At 46.2% G+C, this 14,880-nt stretch overlaps 1 protein-coding gene across 4 annotated transcripts in view; it reads right to left on the minus strand.

Moving 5' to 3' along the window:
• Positions 1-14,880, minus strand: part of scn5lab (sodium channel, voltage gated, type V-like, alpha b) — a 583,358-nt gene that overhangs the window by 57,967 nt on the left and 510,511 nt on the right. For all 4 annotated transcript variants that reach the window (XM_073054976.1, XM_073054978.1, XM_073054975.1 and 1 more), the window contains one exon: positions 14,296-14,469. In XM_073054976.1, coding sequence (XP_072911077.1) covers positions 14,296-14,469 — 174 coding nt within the window. The remainder of the gene's footprint in view (positions 1-14,295; positions 14,470-14,880) is intronic.

A 14,880-nucleotide genomic window follows, 5' to 3' on the forward strand; every position in this document is an offset into this window, starting at 1 on the left:
CGGCCCTTCGAGCCTGCACCGCCATTCAGTATGATCATGGCTGATCATCCAACTCAGAACCCTGTACCTGCTTTCTCTCCATACCCCCTGATCCCTTTAGCCACAAGGGCCATATCTAACTTCCTCTTAAATATAACCAATGAACTGGCCTCAACTGTTCCCTGTGGCAGAGAATTCCACAGATTCACCACTCTCTGTGTGAAGAAGTTTTTCCTGAACTCGGTCCTAAAATGCTTCCCCTTTATCCTTAAACTGTGACCCCCTCGTTCTGGACTTCCCCAACATCGGAAACAATCTTCCTGCATCTAGCCTGTCCAATCCCTTTAGAATTTTATACGTTTCAATAAGATCCCCCCTCAATCTTCTAAATTCTAGTGAGTATAAGCCTAGTCGATCCAGTCTTTCTTCATATGAAAGTCCTGCCATCCCAGGAATCAATCTGGTGAACCTTCTCTGTACTCCCTCTATGGCAAGAATGTCTTTCCTCAGATTAGGGGACCAAAACTGCACACAATATTCTAGGTGCGGTCTCACCAAGGCCTTGTACAACTGCAGTAGAACCTCCCTGCTCCTGTACTCAAATCCTTTTGCTATGAATGCCAACATACCATTTGCCTTTTTCACCGCCTGCTGTACCTGCATGCCCACCTTCAATGACTGGTGTACAATGACACCCAGGTCTCGTTGCACCTCCCCTTTTCCTAATCGGCCACTGTTCAGATAATAATCTGTTTTCCTGTTCTTGCAACCAAAGTGGATAACCTCACATTTATCCACATTAAATTGCATCTGCCATGAATTTGCCCACTCACCTAACCTATCCAAGTCACCCTGCATCCTCTTAGCATCCTCCTCACAGCTAACACCGCCGCCCAGCTTCGTGTCATCCGCAAACTTGGAGATGCTGCATTTAATTCCCTCGTCTAAATCATTAATATATATTGTAAACAACTGGGGTCCCAGCACTGAGCCTTGCGGTACCCCACTAGTCACTGCCTGCCATTCTGAAAAGGTCCTGTTTACTCCCACTCTTTGCTTCCTGTCTGCCAACCAATTCTCTATCCACATCAATACCATACCCCCAATACCGTGTGCTTTAAGTTTGCACACTAATCTCCTGTGTGGGACCTTGTCAAAAGCCTTTTGAAAATCTAAATATACCACATCCACTGGCTCTCCCCTATCCACTCTACTAGTTACATCTTCAAAAAATTCTATAAGATTCGTCAGACATGATTTTCCTTTCACAAATCCATGCTGACTTTGTCCGATGATTTCACCTCTTTCCAAATGTGCTGTTATCACATCTTTGATAACCGACTCTAGCATTTTCCCCACCACTGATGTCAGACTAACTGGTCTATAATTCCCCAGTTTCTCTCTCCCTCCTTTTTTAAAAAGTGGGGTTACATTAGCCACCCTCCAATCCTCAGGAACTAATCCAGAATCTAAGGAGTTTTGAAAAATTATCTCTAATGCATCCACTATTTCTTGGGCTACTTCCTTAAGCACTCTGGGATGCAGACCATCTTGCCCTGGTGATTTATCTGCCTGTAATCCCTTCAATTTACCTAACACCACTTCCCTACTAACATGTATTTCCCTCAGTTCCTCCATCTCACTAGACCCTCGGTCCCTTACTATTTCCGGAAGATTATTTATGTCCTCCCTAGTGAAGACAGAACCAAAGTAGTTATTCAATTGGTCTGCCATGTCTTTGTTCCCTATGATCAATTCACCTGTTTCTGACTGTAAAGGACCTACATTTGTCTTGACCAATCTTTTTCTTTTCACATACCTATGAAAGCTTTTACAGTCAGTTTTTATGTTCACATCACTGACGTATGCTGTGAAATTAATTGTTTTGTGACAGCAGTACAGTGTAAGACATAAAAAAAATACTTTAAGTTACAATAAATAAATAATGTGGAGTAGGCCTTTTGATCCACACCACCCCTGAGGATCCTGATTTAACCCTAACCTAACCACGGGACAATTTACAATGATCAATTAACATACCTGGTATGCCTCTGGTCTGTGGGAGGAATCTGGAATTTGCGAGGATGTATGGAGCGCGCCAGAATTGAACTCCAAACGCAGGAACACCCCGAGCTGCAGTAGCGTCACACTACTGTGGCACCCGGTACAGTGAGGTAGCGTTCATGGGTTCATTCAGAAATCTGATGGCGGAGGGGAAGAAGGTATTCCTGAAACATTGAGCATGTGTCCTCAGGCTCCTACAAGAAGACAGCCTGTCGCAGAAGGAGCAGCTCCCTCATAGTGGATGCCACCTTTCTGAGGTGCTGCCACTTGAAGATGTCCTTGATGGCGATGAATCTGAGTCTACAATCCTCCGCAGCCTCTTGCAGTCCTGTGCATTGGACCCTCTGTATCACCATCCAAGGTGGTGAGACACCCTGTCAGAATTCCCTTCACTGTATATCTGTAGAAATTTGTTTTGCTATGGCTGTGCCTGTTTCAGGGGAGACTGAGTTGTGATACCTCCCCGCCTACAGCGTTCACTGTGGGGAAAGACTAGACCCAGTGCTTCCCTTTGGCCCCTCGCAACCTACTCCCTTGTGAAAACAAGGAAAGGGAGGGGGGGGGGGGGAACATGGAGGACTGGGGGAGCTGAGCGTCAACTATTCTGGCATCAGATGTTGCTGCTGAAACACTGCCCACCGGGGACCTCTCTGGGATTCAAGTTCCTAGGTGTCAACATGTGCTGGTCCAACCATATTGACCAAGTAAACTCACCCAAGCCTCTATTTACCCAGAAGGCCAAAGAAATTGGTCGTGTCACTGTCAACTCTTACTGTTTTGTACTGATGCACTGTAGAAAGCGTTCTGTCAGGATGTATAACAGATTGGTATGGCAACTGCTCTACACGTGACCACAATGAACTGCAGACACAGGAACCAGCCTCCTCTCCATGGACTCTGTCTACACCTCTTTCTGCCTCAGTAAAACAGCCAGCAAAATCAAAAACCCCATCCACCCAGGACATTCTCTCTTCTTCTCTTTCCCATTGAGCTGAAGGTACAAAATCCTGAAAGCACATACCACCAGACTCTTGTACAATATGATTGACTCCTGGCTTCACAATCTACCTTGTTATGATCTTTCACTTTATCAATATCTTTTATCTGCATTACTATTATCTTACCTTATTCTACCTCAATGCACAGTCTAATGACTTGATCTGCATGGACACTGTGCAAGACAAGCTTTTCACTGTATCTTGGTACTGGAGACAATAATAAACCAATCCCAATTCCAATGTAATTGTCATTCTTTCCTCAGTCGGCTCTGGGGGATCATTCCTCGGAATAACCCCTGAGCAAGTGTTAAGCTGGTTCTGACACTTGATAAAATGTTTGCGGGCAGCAGACTCTTCGAGCCAATCTGTGACAAAATGCTGGAAGACCTCAGCAAGTCAGGCAGTGTCTACGGAGGGAACATTTTGGGCCAAGACCCTTCATTAATGCTGCTACCTGGATGGCTCAAGACAGAACCCAAAGTTAACAAAGTCCTCTCAATAAAGAAACTGCACCTTAAGTGACCTCAGGACACCCTAGTGAAGTCCTCTTGTTGGAAGGTGAGTTTGTATACAGCAAACTCTCTCAAAATGGGCTGAGATATTTAACCAGCCTGGAGTTTCTTGATAGTGATTCAGGGATAATTATCATCCAAGGCAATGGGATGAACATTTTACTGAGGTAATGTGGATTAGTTTAACGATTTGTCCCATGGATACTGGCTCAGTGTCGGCCCAGACGCAGACATCGTGTCTCTGTAAGTGGGACTCCAGCACCAAGCTGAGATATGGAAGAAGAAGAGGGATCTTTTCACAGGCAAAAGAAGTAAAGGGACCTCAGCATGTCAGGTGGCATGTGTGGAGGGAAATGGACAGTTGTCAGTTCTGGTCGAAACCCTCCATCTGGAATCCAGCTGAACCACCGTCCACCCATTTCCTTCCACACACACTGACCCGCTGACTTCCTCCAGCCTCTTGGTGTTTGCTCCAGATTCCAGCATCAGCAGTGTCTCATGTCTCTCTCACCTGATGGCCAGTTCAAACACGGTGTTTACAAAGCCAGCGGATAGCTTGCCTAACTTTGATTTTCTCAGACCATCAAACGGTGGCCTGAGGTGCTACTAAATTATTGAAGAAAGTAAGTTTGAAAAAAGTCTGTTACTATGGTTTTAAAGTAGAACAAAGCATTGGCCCTCCAAAGTTCCTGTGGCTTTGATTCACAAACTAGGCCCTCGGGATGGACAGGCAGGCCCTATTGAGACGAGTGGCACAAGTACTCGGCCAGGCTGCTAGGTGGAGCCCTGAGCGTCCAGCTGCAAGGACCTGCTGGTCACTGCCTGCCAACTGGCAGCTCTTCTGGGATCTCCAGTTTTCCGCTGTTGCCGTGGATAGCCAGGCCTGTTGGATCCTGTAACCAGGCAACAGCAGCCGCCTGGGAAACAGAGATAATCGCCTGACGAGGGAGGTTTAATCAGGCTTCGGCAAGGATGCTAGTGTGGCTGGGAGCTGGCGTGGGAGGCAGCAAACACCAGGGACTGCGACAGCAAATGGTATTATCTAATTTAGATAAAAAAGCAGATAAAACCGGTAAATCCAAAAACAAAATGCTGGAAGGGACAAAGCAAAGGATTCACGCCTGAGTTCCAAACCTGTAAATTCTCTCATTAAGAAAGGTTAAAGGTCAACACAGAGTAAAACACACACATCACAACTTGCCCCAGGCCTCGTTAAGGTATTCTATTTGTTAGTAGCAATGTCACACAAGAATGCAGAGAAGTATTCGTGTTTACCTTCATGTAGCCTGTGGCTCGGGCATTGATGAAGCTTCTTATTAGCTACTCTGCTGTACTTTTGATCTATAATTTTACTGACCACCAAGAGTTAGGGGTGGGAACCATTTCCTCTGTGTGTCTGGGCTCTGGAGGCAGTAACTCAGGGTCAGCAGCTCCCAGACTGGCTTGCTTGTAAGCAAAGTTGCCAGACAAGTTGACAGGGTGGCTAGGTAGGTGCATGGTGTGTTGGCCTTCACTGGTCAGGGGTTAAAGTTCAAGAGCCGTGAGGTAATTTTTCAGCTCTCTAAGACTGATTAGACTACTGTTGTGTTCAGTTCTGGTCACCTCAGAAGGGCGTGGAAGCTTTGTGGTTCCCTACCTGGGCTCCACGGACCCCTCGGTTAATGCTAAGGGTCCATGGCATAAAAATGGTTGGGAACCCCTTCTTTACAGTGTGCAGAAGAGATTTACCAGGATGCTGCCTGGATTAGAGAACATGTCTTATGAGGATAAGTTGAGCAAGTGAGGGCTTTTCTCTTTGGAGCAGAGGAGGGTGAGAGGCGACTTGACAGAGGTGTACCGGATGGTAAGAAGCATAGTGGACGGCCAGAGACTGATTTCAAGGTGATTTGAGGAAAGTATAGAATAGGGGGAATGTGAGAGGTAGGTTTTTCACACAGATTGTGGTGGGTGCATGATACCTGCTTCCAGGGTGGTAGAGGGGCATTTAAGAGACTCAGATAGGCAATGGATGAAAGAGAAATGGAGGTCTATTGTTTTGATTGATCTTAGAGTAGGATAAAGGATCGGCATGACAAAGTGGGCCGAAAGGCCTTTACTGCGCTGTACTGTTCTATGTAAATAAGACTATAGAGAAGGATGGAATCGGGAAAGGGCTGGGTTCAGACCGATCATGGCCAATCGTCATCATCATGTGCCGTGTCGTATTACATGGGCGATCACAGTCTTGACCATGATTGTTCTGGGCAAATTTTCTTACAAAAGTGTTTGCCATTGTTTTCTTCTGGGCAGTGTCTTTACAAGACGGGTGACCCCAGCCATTATCAATACTCTTCAGAGATTGTCTGCATGGTGTCAGTGGTTGAATAACTAGGACCAGTTGCTCATATGACCGTCGGCCACCTACATCCATGGCTTCACGTGACCTTAATTGGGGGGCTAAGCAGGTGCTACACCTTGCCTAAGGGTGATCTGCAGGCTAGCAGAAGGAAGGAGCACTTTATGCCTCCCTTGGTAGAAATGTGGTCCAACCCCACCACCCTGATCTTGTCCGAAGGTTCTTAAAACTCCCCATGAGTGTGGTGGAGGAAGCACTACCCAATGCCATTAAACTGTCTACTCTGGGTGTTATTCTGGAGATACCACAATTGGGATGTCCACTGTGGTGGTAAGGACAGGTTAGCCCAACAATAGCCCCAGTTTATTGTTAAATAGCTTTAGTTGTGAAGTCCTGAAGTTAATTGGGAATGGAATAAACTTAGAACCTGGCTGGGTAAACCCTGTCACAAAGTTCTGGCACCAACCATGTCCCAACATTGATGCCTAATGCAACAAACAAGAAACATTGGGAATCTCAGCTGATCAGGCATTGTTGGTGGAAAAATAATCAAGGTTAACATTTCTAGCTTGGGGACCCTTCACAGGATCAGCTTCAAATCTGTCTTAGTCTCTCTCCGCAGATGCTGCCTCACCTCCTGAATGTTTCTGGAATTTTCCAGTTTGATTTCAGATTTCCGACATACTTCTCATTTCAAATAAAAAGCATGTTTACTTTTCATTTCATGCCCTTTAGAGGCAGGGCTCTGGAAACTTCAAGTGGTATCAGGCCAAGTTATTGGGTGTGCTTGAGGCAGAAATTGGTGAGGGGTTAAGGGTTATAAGGAGAAGGCAGGAAAAGTGGGGTTGAAAAAAATCAGCCATGATTGAATAGGCCACATAGTTAATGCTGCTTTTTTGTCTTCTAGTTGTGGGTCAGGGGAAATCTGTGAGATTCCAGTGGCACCTCCCCTGGTATCAATGCCATCTTCTAGACCAAAGAACAATTTATCACCGATCTCAGTCACCTTAATCAGGTGGTTATATGTGTCACACAATGGTCTTCATTTCCCCACAGAGGTTCTGGCTGCCAGAGCTGCTCGGGGAAATGGAGCTCATAACAGACCCACAGGGAGATCGTGATAAACCTGTAAAATTGTCTAGTTTGGTAACAGGCAGAATATTGTGCTCGTTTCTGGTCACCCAACCTTGGACTAACTCAGGCAGACTCCTGGTGGCGTGGATGAGATAGGCCGTAGGCCTACGCAGGCTGTAGGTGTAGAACTCTCATATCTTCTAGTCTGTATGGTTGTGGACATGGACAGGGATAATACATGAGACCCTGGTAGAACCTCCCTGTGTATCAATGCCACTTTCTAGACAATAAGAATACTTATCACTCAGCATTAATAGTGCCAACATGCAAATGATGCATTCAAAGCCAAAAGATCATCGGACCCATAGACATAGGAGCAGAATAGGCCAGTCAGCCTATTGGGTTTGCTCCACCATTCAATCGTGGCTGATTTATTATCCCTCTCAACCCCCATTCTCCTGCCTTCTCCCCTTAACCTTTGGCAAACTTACTAATTAAGAACTTATTAACCTCTGTTTTAAATACACTCAATGACTGGGCCTCCACAACCAGGCTTCCTCCCTCATTCTTCTAAATTCCATCAAGTAGAGGCCCAGAGCCATCAAATGCTCATCATATGTTAACCCATCTATTCCCAAGATTATTCTCGTGACCCTTCTCCGAATCCTCTACAATACCTACGCATCCTTTCATAGATAAGGAGCCCAAAGCTGCTCACATTTCACTGTATGTACATCCACCAAATCAAGCTAATCTTTAATGTTTAAAGTCACAGAGAGATAAAGCTGTTCAGATCTGAATCAGGCCTTTTGGCCCATCATGTTTATGCCAGCAATCACATCTATCTATAATGTTCCATAACCTGGAGCCCTTTACCTCTATTAATCATCTCGCAGCCTATGCCGCTCCTCCAAAGGAACCACAATCTTGTCGTGGTCTGGAGGCTTGCGTACCTCAATGACCCAGACAGCTGTGTTAGTTGGAGTCAGGGCTTTTTGCTTCAGCTCCTGGTAGGGTCACCCATGCCAAACAGGTCAAAGGGTAGAGGCCAGACTAAGGGTGGTCCACGGGTCCTCCAGGCTCGGGGGTTCAGCTCAGATCTAACAGCCCTGATTGGTGAAACATAAGTGTTACGGAAACAGCAGTGAAGAATTCTTCTGCATTTGAGTGCGATGCTGTTCCTGAGTCTCCACCCGGATCTGCATGACTGACTGTAGTGAAAAGTGAGAGGAAGCTACTGACACAATGAAGGAAGCCCTGAACACCACCAGAGATGGAGGAGCTTCATCACTGCTGTAATCGCAAGTGTAACGGGGTGTAAGTAAGTAATTCTCTGTCGCTATCTCCAGTCTTGCCTCCCTCCCTCACCTGGCTCCATCTGCCAATCTACCCTCCTCAACCCCTCCCTGTCACCTTTTTATACTGGGTATTTCCCCTCCAGATGAAGAGGCTTGACCTGAAACGTTGACTGCCCACTTGCCTCCACAGATGCTGACTGACCTGCTGAATACCTCCAGCATCCCTATTCAATCCACATTCCAGCATCTGCTGTCTCGATCCCATCTGCTTGCATTAATTCCGTGTCCCTCTCCGCCCTGTTCATTCAAGTACCTGTCCAGGTTATCCTTACGGGTTAAGATTAAGATTAACTTTATTTGTCACATGTATGTTGAAACATACAACGTAACGTGCTGTGTGTGTCAAAGCAAATCAGCGAGGATTGTGCTGGGGGCAGCACACAAGAGTTACCACACTCCAGCGCCAACATAGCATGGTCACAACTCACTAACCCTTTGGAATGTGGGAGGAAATCGGAGCACCCACACGGTCATGGGGAGACCGTACAAACTCCTTACAGACAGTGGCAGAAATCGAGCCCTGATCTTCCAGCCACATTGTAAAGTAATGCGGTAACTGCTGCACTACCGTTACTGTGCCTGGCTCCACCACCTCCTCATTCCAGACGCCAACTACTGGGCAAAGAAGCTACCCCTCAGATCCTCTTTAAACCTACCCCCTCTCTCCCTGAGCAGATACACCCTCTATTTTCAGACAGCGTGAACATGGGCAACAGACACTGGCTTCCTAGATAGGCTGTGGAAAGAGATTTACTGGAGAGATTCCAGCTTAGGTTGGAGGTACTGGACTTGCAGTCCTTGGAGAGTAGAAGGTTAAGGAGGGGCTAGCTAACAGTGTACGAGATCATGAGGGATGCTAGAGAGGGTGAACAGGGACTGCTTTTAGGGGATGGTTCATCAAAAACGAACTATGCATCAAACAAAGACACAAGGTAATATGAAGAGAAAATTTCTTTCTGTGGAGAGCAGCTGTGATTGGGATTTACTAACCGTTCAAGAGATGGAGACGGAATCACAGAGTCATTGTGTGCTATAGCACAGAAACAGACCCTTCTAGTCAGTACCAAACTATTATACTGCCTACTCCCATCAACCCACAGCTGGACCATAGCCCTCTACATCTCTCTCATCCACATACTTATCTAAACTTCTCTTAAAAGTTGCAATCAAACCTGCATCCACCACTCGTTCCACACTCTCACCACCTTCTGAAGATCCCACTCAGATTCCCCTTAAATATTTCACCTTTCATCCTTAACCTACGACCTCTAGTTCTAGGCTCACCAAACCCGAGAGGGAAAAGCCTGCTTGCGTTCATCCTATCTACACCCTTCATAGATCATGAGATGAAGATTCAAGTGTGGGAAAAAACCGGTTTACTTTTACCCTATCTACGCCTCTCATAATTTTCCATACCTCTATCAAACCTCCCCTCAATCTTCTATGTTCTAGGGAATAAAGTCCAAACTATTCAATCTTTCCCTATAATTCAGGTCCTTCAGTTCCAGCAACATTCTTGTAGATTTCCTCTGTACTCTTTCAACCTTGTTTGCATCTTTCCTGTAAGTTGGTGACCAAAACTGCACACAATACTCCAAATTAGGCCTCACTAACTTCTTTTACAACTTCAGCAGAACATCCCATCTCCTGTACTTAATATTTTGAACATCTATGCTCCAGGGAATAAAGTCCTAACCTATTCAACCTCGTCCTATAACTCAGATTCTCAGGTTAACATTAAGGTGGGTTAGTGTCTCAAGTTCTTGTCTGACTTCCATGATCCATCAAATCTGTATTGTAAGCCCATCTCCTGTTCAAGATCCCTGACCATGTGCTTGAATACTCATATGAAAAAGAGGTTAAACAGCAAAGGGGCCAGCACATAACCTTGTTTCTCGCCTTTTGCTTAGAGACGCTCAAAGCAATTTAGAAGGTAGGCGTCACTCGGATCTGTAGAGCGCCCGGCAGAAGAAGAAGACAGCAGCAACAGCCATGCCAACAGAATCAGCGCAGCTCCCTTGCCCCTACCGTGAACGTCTACACCATTCAAGAACTGGACTGTACAGTCACCTCCTAACAGACATCAGATGAGCTGCACAAACACAATTGAAACACAAACACAATCGACGGACAAACAGCACCTTGCTTTCAAAGGTAAATTTAATAGGCACTTGAGACATTAACCTGCAGGGCAATGGCAAAAGGTGCTACTGAATGGGACTGAGGGAAATTGATCTTCCAGGAGCTGGCATGAACCAGGCAGACTAAATTGCCTCATTCCGGGCCACAATCCGTGTGTCTGTACCGAGGTGTTACTATTTAATGCAGGGCTGATGTGTCCGAGCCAACAGTCAAGTGACAAGACAGCCATTTAGTCATCGTCACTTCTCATGGCTTCTGGCCTTATGCAATTAGCTGACACTATGGAGGGCATCACGAGCTTTGCGACTCAGCTCACTATCTGTGTGCTAATAACGAATGGCCCATTATGGCTATCTGAGCATTGTATTGTGTATATAACACCTCGAGTGTGCTAAAATCAAGAGTTAATTATAGCCCCTCTTCATCACTGTGACTTAATTCTCCCACGTGCCAGCTCTTGCCTGAAGCCCTTGTTCTTACAGGGGCGTGGACGGAACAGAGCCCAGAGACTAGACTTGCTACCGTGAAAGGCCAAAGAATGTAACAGTGGAGATTGAGGCTACCCAGCTCATCATAAATATGCTACTTTTTTGATAGAGCTACCCAGTTTCTGCTCCCTACATGGAACTGAAATTTAGTACATTACAGCAGAGTGCAGGTGCTTCAGCCCACGATGCTATACTGACCTTTTAAATGACTATGATCAATATAAACTTTCCTTCCCACATATTCCTCCATTTTTCTGTCATCCATGTGCATCTTTAAGAGTTTATTCAATGCTCCTAATATATCCGTCTCTACCACCACCAGGGCGTACCACACACCCACCACTCTCTGTGTAAAAATCCTACCCCTGACTTCCCCCTATAGCATAACACTTTAAAGCACTAGCAACCTGGATTCAGTTCCCACCACTGTCTATAAGGAGCTGGTATGTTCTCCCCGAATGCTCCGGTTTTCTCCCGTATTCCAAAGAGGCATGGGTTAGGGCCGCCACCAGCTTATCCTCAGACTGTGTTGGCCGTTGATGTAAATAGAACCATAGACCCATAGAACATTACAGCACAGAAACAGGCCCTTCGGCCCTTCTTGGCTGTGTCCCACTGACCTGCACCTAGACCATATCCCTCCATACCCCTCTCATCCATGTACCTGTTCAAGTTTTTCTTAAATATTAAAAGTGAGCCCGCATTCACCACTTCATCTGGCAGCTCATTCCACACTCCCACCACTCTCTGCGTGAAGAAGCCCCCCCAATATTCCCTTTAAACTTTTCCCCCTTCACCCTTAACCCATGTCCTCTGGTTTTTTTCTCCCCTAGCCTCAGTGGAAAAAGCCTGCTTGCATTCACTCTATCTATGCCCATCATAATTTTATACACCTCTATCAAATCACCCCTCATTCTTGGGAATAAAGTCCTAATCTAATCAACCTTTCTCTGTAACTCAGTTTCTCAAGTCCAGGCAACATCCTTGTAAACCTTCTCTGCACTCTTTCAACCTTATTAATATCCTTCCTGTAATTCGGTGACCAAAACTGCACACAATACTCCAAATTCGGCCTCACCAATGTCTTATACAACCTCACCATTACATTCCAACTCTTATACTCAATTTATAAAGACCAATGTACCAAAAGCTCTCTTTACGACCCTATCTACCTGTGACACTACTTTTAGGGAATTTTGTATCTGTATTCCCAGATCCCTCTGTTCTACTGCACTCCTCAGTGCCCTACCATTTACCTTGTATGTTCTACCTTGGTTTGACCTTCTGAAGTGCAAAATGATGCATTTCTCTGTAGGTTTTGGTGTGCATGTGGCAGATAAAGCTGATCTAATCTAATCTAAATTTATGTACCTCTCTGGTGAAACCTTTCAGCAGGGAAAGCAGACCCACTCTGTTAAGTCTCTCCTCATAACTCAAGACCTCCAGTCCAGCTGACATCCTTGTGATCCTCTCTTTCATATAGTGTGGTGACCAGAACTGCACACAATACTCCATGTGTGGTTTCTTCAGGGTGATACAGCCAGGGGTGGTAATGGGGATAACCTCACCACCTATGAAATGCTCCCAATGGCGTGCGTCTCAAAGAGCCTCTGACAACCAAGTCCAGCTCCTGGGCTTCACGTGTGGCCTAGCAACGGAGCCCAGTGGAACCACTTCTACTGACAGGAGAAGGGGCAAGGGTGGGTTACTGGCACCTTAAAACCAACTGTTTCGGGCAGATGAAGCTCATCAGCCATAGTGAACAGTTCATCTGGGAGAGGGGAAACTCTGATCTCAAACCTCCACTGCCTTGCGGCTATACCCACTCATGGGGAAAACTTCGGGAATAACCCTGAAGGAAAAATTCGGAGTTGGAGTCCCTAAAGCATTGAGTTCAACGCTGTCTGGCAACTCCTGTGATGCTGCTGGTCCCGAACTGTACCGGTCTCTGCCGTTCCTCTGGGTTCATCAGATGTGTGGTGAGGTGCAGCTTGCTACATGGGCAACAGCTTGCTCTCCATATCGTACTGCCCCGGCTTGCATATGTAGACAGCTGGGATGCAACATCCACGGAGGCCTCAGGTCTCCATACGCAGCCTAACCACTGTTCTGTACAACTGTAACATGACATCCTAATGCAATGCAATTTTTAGATGAAATGTCACACGTTTAACCCTCCCGGGCAATGCTTCCAGTGTGTATTTGTAAAGCTGTGTGCACATGTATTGAGGGCTTGGAAATATTCTAGTAGGTGTGTGCAATCTGTTCGTGTGTGTGTTTTAATGTGTTATTTGATCATCAAGAGCTCACAGCTGGAAAAATATCTTTAGGAAAGTCTTTCCTCTCTTGAATTGGACACACAATTATAAACCAGGCCAAAGACCAGCCCTGCGCTCCTGATCTTCAGTCACCCAGTGTGGAGGGGAGAGGGTGGCTTGGGGTCGGCCTGCACCCGGGCTTGGCCATTCTAGCCATTCACAGTTCCAAGCAGTGGGCAGTCCAGAGCTCTGACCCTCTTCTACGGTTACATCTATGCCTGGGTGTCCTTCGACAAAGACCACGCAGTCTCTATGGTACAATGGGAGATTTCTGAGAAAGATGGGCCCCTCAGGGGCTTGAATGTGTTGTGGACAGCAATAATCATATTTTTACTGTATTTGAAACTGAAATAGTTTATGAAGCAACACACACAGAATGTGGGAGGAGCTCAGCAGGTCAGGCAGCATCTATGGAGAAGAATAAAGAGTTGACTTTTTGGACCAAGACCCTTCATCAGGACTGAAAAGGAAGGGGGAAGAAGACAGAATGAGAAGGCGGGGGAAGAGAAGGAACACAAACTAGCAGGGGATAGGTGAAACCAGGTGAGGGGGGAGGTAGGTGGGTGGGTGAAGTGAAGTCCTGATTTATTGTATAGTGTCTTGTTGGTGAATAAACTATTTAATAAAAAAGGAGTAGCTAGGAACCATGGTCTGGAAATGGTTGCTAGGTGATTAACCCTTTTGGGGGAGGGGTTTGGGATGGATTTGAGCAAAACCATTTGTGCAGATGGTTTATCAGCACACTGGTCACTGGGGCAACGTGTGTCAGACACACAAATGAGATGAGATGACTGACCACCATTGTAAGCCCTACAAACCTCCAGAGCTCAGGGTGACGGGACCCACCAATTATTTTACCACCCAGAGACGTAAGTGGCCTTGTTCTATGAATACACAACAGCCAGAGTGCATTAAAGGTGAGGCTGGAGAAGTCTAGAAAGGAAATTAAAACTGGTCTCCAAGCAACATAGGCATTTCGACCTCTGATCGCCCGAACATTGCCAGCCCCATTCTCACACATACTTACTGCGACAATCAGGAAGTCCAACCAGCACCAGGCATTGGTGAAATATTTCTTGAAGCCATAGGCCACCCACTTGAGAAGCATCTCCAGCACAAAGACATAGGTGAAGACCTTGTCTAAGTACTCCAGCACCACCTTTATCACCGGCTTTTTATCAATGTTGATGTCTTCAAACGTCTGCAGGACATGAAGGCACAGTCAGCATGGAATGTGGCACAGGTCTCTAGATCAATCACTGCACCTCCTCCAGAAAAGCAAAACAACCTGATACCTGAACTGGCTGGTGAGGGTACTGTGGGGAAATGCTACAATACTCAACACTCTGCCCAGTATCAGACCGGGCAATGCCCCCACTCCTCTGTGTCTGGGCAAGGGTCCTGCTGTTTCATTGTCTTTGTATCATGCCGGTCAGTGGAAACACAGAGATCTGAAAAGGTTGCAGAGTTGGAGGTCGTGGATGACATGAGTCATGGGCACAGAGGGGATTGAACAAAACGTAAAAGAAAATGGGATTTCTAAAGACGTGGCATTGTTTGGCAGGCAGGAGGAATGGATGGTTGGGAATGGACAAGAGTCAGGCTTGACCTG

The sequence above is a fragment of the Hemitrygon akajei genome, chromosome 8 (assembly GCF_048418815.1).
Source record: "Hemitrygon akajei chromosome 8, sHemAka1.3, whole genome shotgun sequence".
NCBI lineage: Eukaryota > Metazoa > Chordata > Chondrichthyes > Myliobatiformes > Dasyatidae > Hemitrygon > Hemitrygon akajei.